Genomic DNA, 9,897 nt, shown 5'->3' with positions numbered 1-9,897 from the left:
TTAGGGCCTCAGGCAGCTTGAGGCACGGTGCCGGCGATGGGGCTGGGGTGATGGCGGCGATAGGTAAGAGGCCGGAATTTGCGGAGCTACCATCCGATTAAAGCCTTTCAGGTACCATTCTGTCCTGGAGTGCAATCGACACGGGACCAAATCTTAGCATGGTCAACTCCCTCCCCCCCCCCCACTTCACTCCTGCCCTGCCTTCTTCCTCCCCCTGCCCACCGCTGCCCTCTCCCTATTCCCCCATACCCCCCCCCCCCCGCCCCCAAACATCCTACTTGCCCAGACGTTTCTTCCTCTGAAGTCGGCTTGCATCTTTGGGGTTTGGACCGGGCCGCGAGTGGAGGGTCTGGGGGGAGAGACACACACCTCTCTCGACTCCACGCTTTCCCAGCCTACCCGCAGTGACTGCGGTGGCTGAGTTGGTGGGTGGGGGTGATGAGGTGAGGCGAGTCAGTGGAGAGATGGGAGGGATGATTGTTGTGTGTGGGGCGTTGGGGGGGGGGCGGGGGTGGTGGTGGTGGTGGGGGCAGTTTGAGGAGAATATGGAGCTTTTTATAGAGAGATATGATATATATAAACACTTAAAACAGAATGTACACTCGGACATAGCTGTACAATGTAAATAGATTGTGTTTTGTTTCCCCACCCACCCCCCCCCCCACCCCACTCTACCCCACCCTGTGCCCCCTTCTCCCCTTTATTATATCCTCCGACCCCCTGCCCTGGGGGTGTCATCTTGGACTCCAAGGAGACGAACCCGAACCACATGGTAGGGGTCGGAGTGCATAGTTTTCACACACACATGTTCTTACATTTGTTGTGCTTTTATTTTGTCAATGTTTTATTTTAATAAAAACTTTTGTGTCTTGGTGGCTTTTGAGGTTTATTTTTTTCTTCTCGCTTATACCTGGGACGTGGGTGTCGTTGGCCGGGCCCAGCATTTGTTGCCCATCCCCTTGAGAAGGTGGTGGGTGAGCCGCCATCTTGAGCCGCTGCAGTCCCCGTGTGGTGTAGGTACACGCACCGTGCTGTTAGGGAGGGAGTTCCAGGATTTTGTCCCGTGTGTTGTAGGTACACCCACCGTGCTGTTAGGGAGGGAGTTCCAGGATTTTGTCCCGTGTGGTGTAGGTACACCCACCGTGCTGTTAGGGAGGGAGTTCCAGGATTTTGTCCCGTGTGGTGTAGGTACACCCACCGTGCTCTTAGGGAGGGAGTTCCAGGATTTTGTCCATGTGGTGTAGGTACACCCACCGTGCTGTTAGGGAGGGAGTTCCAGGATTTTGTCCCGTGTGGTGTAGGTACACCCACTGTGCTGTTAGGGAGGGAGTTCCAGGATTTTGTCCCGTGTGGTGTAGGTACACCCACCGGGCTGCAAGGGAGGGAGTTCCAGGATTTTGTCCCGTGTGGTGTAGGTACACCCACCGTGCTGCAAGGGAGGGAGTTCCAGGATTTTGTCCCGTGTGGTGTAGGTACACCCACCATGCTGTTAGGGAGGGGGTTCCAGGATTTTGTCCCGTGTGGTGTCGGTACACCCACCGCACTGTTACGGAGGGAGTTCCAGGATTTTGTCCCGTGTGGTGTAGGTACACGCACTGTGCTGTTAGGGAGGGAGTTCCAGGATTTTGTCCCGTGTGGTGTAGGTACACCCACCGTGCTGTTAGGGAAGGAGTTCCAGGATTTTGTCCATGTGGTGTAGGTACACCCACCGTGCTGTTAGGGAGGGAGTTCCAGGATTTTGTCCCGTGTGGTGTAGGTACACCCACCGTGCTGTTAGGGAGGGAGTTCCAGGATTTTGTCCCGTGTGGTGCAGGTACACCCACCGTGCTGCAAGGGAGGGAGTTCCAGGATTTTGTCCCGTGTGGTGTAGGTACACCCACCGTGCTGTTAGGGAGGGAGTTCCAGGATTTTGTCCCGTGTGGTGTCGGTACACCCACCGTGCTGTTAGGGAAGGGGTTCCAGGATTTTGTCCCGTGTGGTGTCGGTACACCCACCGCACTGTTAGGGAGGGAGTTCCAGGATCTTGATCCCAACGACAGTGAAGGAACGGCCAATATATTTCCAAGTCGGGATGGTGAGGGGCTCAGAGGGGAACTTGCAGGTGGTGGTGTTCCCCATGTGTCTGCTGCCCTTGTCCTTCTAGGTGGTAGAGGTGGTGGGTTTCGGCGGCGCTGTCGAAGGAGCCTTGGCGAGTTGCTGCAGTGCATCTTGTAGATGGTACACACACTGCTGCCCCTGTGCGTCGGTGGTGGGGGGAGTGAATGTTTAAGATGGTGGACGGGGCCAACCCTCTTACCCCTGAAACCTTTCGCACGACCCTGCTCTGCACCCCATGATCAAGTCTACCTTTCCTTAGGTAAATTGACCAAAATGGTGCGCAGTGCTCCAAATGTGCTGTCAGCAAAACCTCTGGATAATTGAGACAAGACTTCCTGATACTTGTACTCCAATCCCTCTTGCAATGAATGCCAACGTGACACTCGCTCTCCCAAATTCTGGCTGCACCTGCCAACTCTCTTCGGGTGCTGTGCAGCTCCCTTTTGAATTCCGACCATTTCTCGTCATTCATCTCGTTAAAATTTCTCTTTCTTCACCCTTGCTACGGAAGTGGTCATGTTCCTCCCCCTCTCTGTCACCCTCTTGCAAACGTCGCCTGTCTTTGTGGCAGTTTCTGTGTCTTTCCAAGGCTTAACTCATTCTCGATTATCAGAAAAGAGTCCCCCTCCCCCCACCACCAAACTGCTCATAACAGTGGAGGGAAGCTCATTGTCTTCGATCTTAATTGTTTCAAGAGGCTGGATGTCCCATGACTGGTGGGGCAGGAAGCCGCCCATCTGAACTGCCTCGGCCTCTTAAAGTTGCGGCTTAACCACCCCCCCCCCCAACCCACCCCCTCCCGCTGAGGGGAACGGGGTCCGAGTACATCTTCAGGCTTCAGCTTGCAGGGCTGATGCGAGCTGGGGGAGGCCAGCAAGCTCACCTCTCGGGACTCAGAGCTTTTGGGGCCAGCTGAAGTTTGCCAAAGGCGGGAAGGCTAGGCGGAATGGTCGAGGCCGGAGGTAACGCGGGCAAGGCGACCGGAGATGAGTCACAGTCTCGGCGACAAGAAGATGAAGGTGGTACCTGAACTCAAGGTCGGGTAACGCAGCAGGGCTGGAACGGCCTGATTTCAACTGGAGAGACTGACCAGAATGGTCAGATTCAGTGCCTGGGGCTGACCATGGCTGCTCCTGATTCTCTCCATCTGATGCCCAAGCAATGCTTCTACTCCAGTCAGGCTAAGGCTTCCAAATCGAGTTTATTGAGAAACAAAATTAAACAGAATGTGCAAGTACAGGCAATCACAAAAGGCAAATGGAATATCAGCATTTATATCAAAGGAGTGTAAGTTATGTTGCTGCTGTACAGTGCTCTGATCAGACTCCCTCCCCTTGCCCCCACACACAACTGGAGTAACTGCATTCTTTTCTGGGCCCCTCAGGAAGGATATATTGACCTTGGAAGAGATGCACCACAGCTTCAACAGAATCATACCAGGACTAAATGTGTTAAATCACGAGGACAGGAGGCACAGACAGGGCTTGGATTCCCTTGAGTATTAGTATTCTGATCGAAGCGTTGAAGATAATTGATTTGATGGGGCTGATAGAGAGAAACAATTTCCTCGAATTGGGGGCGGGGGGAAAGCCCAGAACAAGGGGGCAGGAGCTTAAAATGAGGGGCAGGCTGCTCAGGGAGTGCTTCCTCACACAAAGCTGGGTGGAAATCCGGAACACTCTTCCCACATCCCACCCCAACTATCGAGGCTGTGGGAAGAGAGTTATGGGGTGGAGGTGGGCAATTCAAAGCTGAGGTTGATAGATTTTTGTTGGGTAAGGGGATCGAAGGGGTGACGTAGGTTGAGAAAGTTCAGATACAGCCCCCACCTTGAACTGAGTGAACGGCAGGGCAGGCCTCCAAGGGGCTGAATGGACTCTTGTTTTCATTTTTAAATTCATTTATTGGATGTGGGCATCGCTGGTTAGGCCAGCATTTATTGCCCATCCCAAACTGCCCTTGTTCAGAGGGCATTGAAGAGCCAACCACATTTGCTGTGGGGTCTGGAGTCACATGTAGACCAGACCAGGTAAGTACAGCAGTTTTCCCTTCCCCTAAAGGGGATCAGTGAACCAGATGGGGTTTTTATGACAATCCACAATGGTTTCACGGTCGTCATTCATTCCAACTTTTTAATTGAACTCAAATTCCACCATCTGCCCTGGTGGGACTCGAACCCTGGTCCCCAGAGCATTACCCTGGGTCTCTGGAATACTCGTCCAGTGACGATACCACTGCTTCCCCGTTGGCAGAGCCTCCATCCCCATTGAGGTAGAGGATGTTACACAGCTGACTGCCTCTGGTAACCCAGGAGGGAAAGGCAAGAGGGAGCGGTGGTGGGGGGGTGGGGGGGGAGGGCTGTGGGATTGCTGAGTCATGTTCAGCATTGCTGGCCTCCACTACCAACCCCGCCACTCCCATATCTTAAATATCTGTGTGGCTGAAGCCAAAACAAAACTGGATTCTGAAGGTCGGAGAGTTAGAGGAGACGAAAGGAATGCAGAGTGTGCAATTCTGGCTGCGCTCCGACTCTGAGCTACACTGTGACATTCCCGGGTCAACTCAGGTCTCCACTGAAGAAAGCCGGAAAATGGAACGTACAAAGGATGATCCCAGATCGGAGAGGTTATAACTATCGGGAAAGGCCGAACCGGCCGGGGCTCTTTACTCTGGGAAAGAGGAGGCTGAGGGGGTGACCTGATCCAACTCTTTAAAATGATGGAGGGGGTTTCGATAGGGTCGGCGTGGAGAAGATGTTTCCACTTGTGGGGGCCGGGGGGAGAGACCAGAACTAGGGGGGGGGTGGGCCATCAATATAAGACAGACCCTAATAAATCTGATCGAGTTGGAGGGAATTCAGGAGAAAGGTCTTTACCCAGAGAGCGGGGAGAAAGTGGAACTCGCTCCCACAGGGAGGGGGGTGGAGGTGAATCGTGTCGATGTGTTTAAGGAGCTGGATAAACACACGAGGGGAGAGAGGGATAGAAGGATATGGTCAGCACATTATAGGAAGGATGTGATTGCACTGGAGGGGGTGCAGAGGAGATTTACCGGGAGGCTGCCTGGGCCCGAGGGTCTGAGCTATGAGGAAAGGTTGGATAGGCCCGGGGCTGTTTTCCTTGGAGCAGCGAAGGTTGAGAGGGGACCTGATAGAGGCATATGAGATTATCAGGGGCATAGATAGGGGGGAGAGGAAGGCACTTTTTTCCATTAGTAGAGGGGTCATTAACCAGGGGGCATAGATTTATGGTAAGAGGTAGAGGGCTAAAGGGGAGTTGAGAGGTTTTTTCACCCAGAGGGTGGTGGGAGTCTGGAACTCGCTCCCTGAAAGGGTGGTTGAGTCAGAAACTCTCGTAACATTTAAGAAGTATTTAGATATTCACTTGTGTTGCCAGAGCCTCAAGGGCTATGGGCCAAGAGCTGGACAATGGGATTGAGTGTGTTTAAGACCGAGATAGATAGGTCCCTTGATGGGTAAGGGGATCAAAGGTTACAGGGAGAAGGCGGGAGAATGGGGTTGAGAAACATATCAGCCATGATTGAATGGCGGAGCAGACTCGATGGGCCGAATGGCCTAATTTCTGCTCCTATGTCTTTTGGAGTAGTGTGGTCAGGTCTTTGTTTACCGGGGACGACACGATGGGCTGATTGGCCTGCTTCTGCGCTGGAAAGGTCTACGAGAGAGAGGGAAGATGAAGTAGGGGGTGGGACGGGTGTGGGAACACAAACACCACCATGGAGCAGAAGGGCTGAATGGCCTCTTTCCGGCCTTTAATTATGTGCTGCGATGTGTCTCCTGCTGTAAAGCCCAGACTCAGACAAGGGAAAATAGACAGACTAATTTCAGAAGCTAATCAAGCTTCTTATTACAAGTTCAAAGTTTACTGGTATATTGTGAAGAATGGTCGTAGCTGTGACACTGAGAGACTCAGAGGGACTGACAGTGCTGGCGATTATGGATAAACCAGTTCCTCAATCTAGTGGCATTAACGTGATGTTACTCTGCAGCAATGTTGACTGTTCCTCAAGCGTGCTTCCTCATTCCTGAGTCATGAGGCTGAGTGTTCGACCCCCCCCATTCTACAGACCCATAATCCAGGCCAGAGTCTACCCTGAATACTGAGGGAGCGCCACAATGTTGGAGGGTCAGTGCTGAGGGAGTGCCACACTGTTGGAGGATCAGTGCTGAGGGGGCGCCGCACTGTGGGAGGGTCAGTACTGAGGGAGCGCCGCACTGTCGGAGGGTCAGTGCTGAGGGAGCGCTGCACTGTCAGAGGGTCAGTGCTGAGGGAGCGCCGCACTGTCAGAGGGTCAGTGCTGAGGGAGCGCCGCACTGTCGGAGGGTCAGTGCTGAGGGAGCGTCGCACTGTCGGAGGGTCAGTGCTGAGGGAGCGCCGCACTGTGGGAGGGTCAGTGCTGAGGGAGCGCCGCACTGTGGGAGGGTCAGTGCTGAGGGAGCGCCGCACTGTCGGAGGGTCAGTGCTGAGGGGGCGCTGCACTGTCGGAGGGTCAGTGATGAGGGAGCGCCGCCCTGTCGGAGGATCGGCGCTGAGGGAGTGCTGCACTGTTGGAGGGTCAGTGCTGAGGGAGCGCCGCCCTGTCGGAGGGTCAGTACTGAGGGAGCGCCGCACTGTCGGAGGGTCAGCACTGAGGGAGCGCCACACTGTCGGAGGGTCAGCACTGAGGGATTGCGGGACTGTCGGAGGGTCAGTGCTGAGGGAGCGCTGCTCTGTCGGAGGGTCAGCGCTGAGGGAGCGCCGCTCTGTCGGAGGGTCAGCATTGAGGGAGCGCCGCGCTGTCGGAGGGTCAGCGTTGAGGGAGCGCCGCTCTGTCGGAGGGTCAGCGCTGAGGGAGAGCCGCACTGTCGGAGGGTCAGCGCTGAGGGAGCGCCGCTCTGTCGGAGGGTCAGCGTTGAGGGAGCGCCGCTCTGTCGGAGGGTTGGCACTAAGGGAGCGCCGCAGTGTGGGAACTTTACTCACCACAGCCCAGACACTGCCACCACTGGCCAGTACAATCGTCAACCTGACGATGCTGGAACAGCAGAGCAGCCATCAATCGACCTCAGCTCCCCTCAGTGAGGCAAGGGAGCAAAGCAACGAGAGTGTCTTTGCACAGGAGGATAACCTGCAAAAGGAGCCCATTAATAAGTCCCACCCACACAAGAGGAAGAGACATCTTCCATCGCAACGTTTATCACGACCAACCACACTTCGAACGATAAACAGAACGAGGACTCGAGGTGAGTTTAGAGTTCATTCTCCCCAGAAGGAATGGGATAAACCAAAGACCATCAATAACACCAGCTGGGGAGTTGAAAAGGAGCCAAAGAATGACAAAAAAGAGAATTAAGATCCACTGCGTGAACACCAGACTGACCAAAACAACCACCCCTTCATCCAGACTTAACCAGCACAACAGAGTCTACTGCTCAAACTGTTGCAAAGACAAGGCCTGGCACAATGATAAAGCCTCCAGATCACCTGACCCTGTAAACACAGACTTGGGAGGGGTGGGAGTGGGATACGGTAGTAGATGTAATGTGTATATGTTGTGTAAATAGGAATGCATTGTAAATACGTTGAATTAAGGGGGAGGTGCAGTATAAGGCTCCAGAGTGGAAAGGGATAACCTGGGACTGGGTACAAGAGTGAACAGTCTGATCTAAAGAAGCACACGACTCAGGAGGGCAGTCTTGTACTGGACGGAGACGTGTGTAGAGGCAAGCATGGATACAGCCCCGAGCTTCTCCCTTGTACCGCGTACATGTACATTGTTACTGGTAATCAATAAACAGTTAGTGTTAAACTCCTCTCCACAGAGGCTGCCCGACCTGCTGAGCTTTTCCAGGTATTTTTGCTTTGCATTTCCTGCTTTTATCTCAGTGTTTAATTGACTGCCGCCTCCCTCTCTGCAAGGGATGCCTACCTTGAGGAAGTTTTGCTCTTCTCGCCGTCAGGATTTTCGCATCTCTCTTTTGCCTTGTTCACCTTCATTGCTCTCCATTTCTCTATCTCCACCTCTCACTGGCCCTCGATCCAGTTCTCCTTGTCCAACGCCCCCCCCCCACCCCCACCTTAAACCAGCTTATGTTTCACCCCTCTCCTATTTTTACTTAGTTCTGTTGAAGGGTCATTCGGAGTTGAAGCGTTAACCGTGTCCCTCTCCCCAGAGGCTGCCGGACCTGCTGAGATTTTCCAGGTATGTTTATTTTTGCCATATATATCTATATATATATGTATATAGTTACTGGTAATTAATAAACAGTTAGTGTTAAACTATGCAAGACTCAGAACCTCTCATGAGACCGACAGAACTGCTCATATCTTCCAACAGGGACCAGGGCTGAGTGGGCGGAGTTGGCTGACTGGGAGGACCGGGCTGAGTGGGCGGGGCTGGCTGACTGGGAGGACCCGGGTTTGCGTGGGCGGGGCTGGTTGACCGGTGTGCCTGGGCGGGGCTGGCTGACTGGGAGGACCGAGACGAGTGGGCGGGACTGGATGATTCGGAGGACCCGGGTTTGCGTGGGCGGGGCTGGTTGACTGACTGGGAGGACCGAGTTGAGTGGGCGGGGCTGACGCTGTCCGAGGCGCGATCTGTGAGTGAGCGAGCGCCGCCGGGTTTGAGGGCTTGAGGCCGGGAGGCGGTGAGTGCGGGAGCCCGGTGATCGAGAGGCCGGAGCGGCGGCACCGGGAGAGGATGGAGGGGGGGAGGGGGGAGAGGGGAGAGAGTAGGGGGAGAGGGGGGAGAAATGTTAGCGGAGAGGATGGGTGGCGGGAGGGATAGAGAGAGAGGGAGGGAGGGAGGATGAGATGGGGGTGGGGTTGGATGGAGAGAGGGGATATAGGGGAGGGGGAGGAGGAGGGGGATATGGAGAGGGGATATGAGGGAGGTGATGAGGGAGGGGGATGGAGGGGGAGGGGGTGATGAGGGAGGGGGATGGAGGGGGAGGGCGGACAGAGGGCAGGGGCTATATGTGAGGGGGAGGGGCTATATAGGGGAGGGGCTTTATAGAGGGAGGGGAGGGGGTGGGGGATATGAGGGGGATGGAGTGGGAGTGGGAGGGGGGATATGGGGGGGATATGGGGGAGGGGATGGAGGGGGAGGGGGGATATGAGGGAGGGGGATGGAGGACATAGGGGTGGGGATATATGAGTGAGGGGGAGGGGGATATAGGGGAGGCAGATGAGGGGGAGTGGGGATATAGGGGAGGGGGATATGAGGGAGGGGGATATGAGGGAAGGGGGAGGGGGATATAGGGGAGGGGGATACAGGGGAGGGGAGAGGGGGATATAAGGGAGGGGGGCTTTAGGGGAGAGGGGGGATATAAGAGAAGGGGGGTATCGGGGAGAGGGGGGATATAGGGGTGGGGGGATATGAGGGGGAGGGGGGATATGAGGGGGAGGGGGGATATGAGGGGGAGGGGGGATATAAGGGAGAGGGGATGAGGGGAGGGGAGGGTGAATATAGGGGAGGGGGAAATGAGGGAGGGAGGGGAAATGAGGGAGGGAGGGGAAATGAGGGAGGGAGGGGGAAATGAGGGAGGGAGGGGGAAATGAGGGAGGGAGGGGGAAATGAGGGAGGGAGAAATGAGGGAGGGAGAAATGAGGAAGGGAGGGAGGGAGAAATGAGGGAGGGAGGGAGGGAGAAATGAGGGAGGGAGGGAGGGAGAAATGAGGGAGGGAGGGAGGGAGAAATGAGGGAGGGAGGGAGGGGGAAATGAGGGAGGGAGGGAGGGGGAAATGAGGGAGGGAGGGGGAAATGAGGGAGGGAGGGAGGGGGAAATGAGGGAGGGAGGGAGGG

The 9,897-nt window shown here is 55.2% G+C and overlaps 1 protein-coding gene across 1 annotated transcript in view; it reads right to left on the bottom strand.

Moving 5' to 3' along the window:
• LOC121274275 (histone deacetylase 6-like) overlaps positions 1–9,897 on the bottom strand; it is a gene marked incomplete at its 5' end in the record, with an annotated part of 77,828 nt that continues 67,931 nt past the window's right edge. The window contains 2 exons of the mRNA XM_041181500.1: positions 1–124; positions 2,981–3,123. Of these exons, the coding sequence (XP_041037434.1) occupies positions 1–124; positions 2,981–3,123 (267 nt within the window). The remainder of the gene's footprint in view (positions 125–2,980; positions 3,124–9,897) is intronic.

Source organism: Carcharodon carcharias (assembly GCF_017639515.1).
Source record: "Carcharodon carcharias isolate sCarCar2 chromosome 35 unlocalized genomic scaffold, sCarCar2.pri SUPER_35_unloc_8, whole genome shotgun sequence".
NCBI classification, from domain to species: Eukaryota; Metazoa; Chordata; class Chondrichthyes; order Lamniformes; family Lamnidae; genus Carcharodon; species Carcharodon carcharias.
This window is presented reverse-complemented; position numbering and strand designations above follow the sequence as displayed.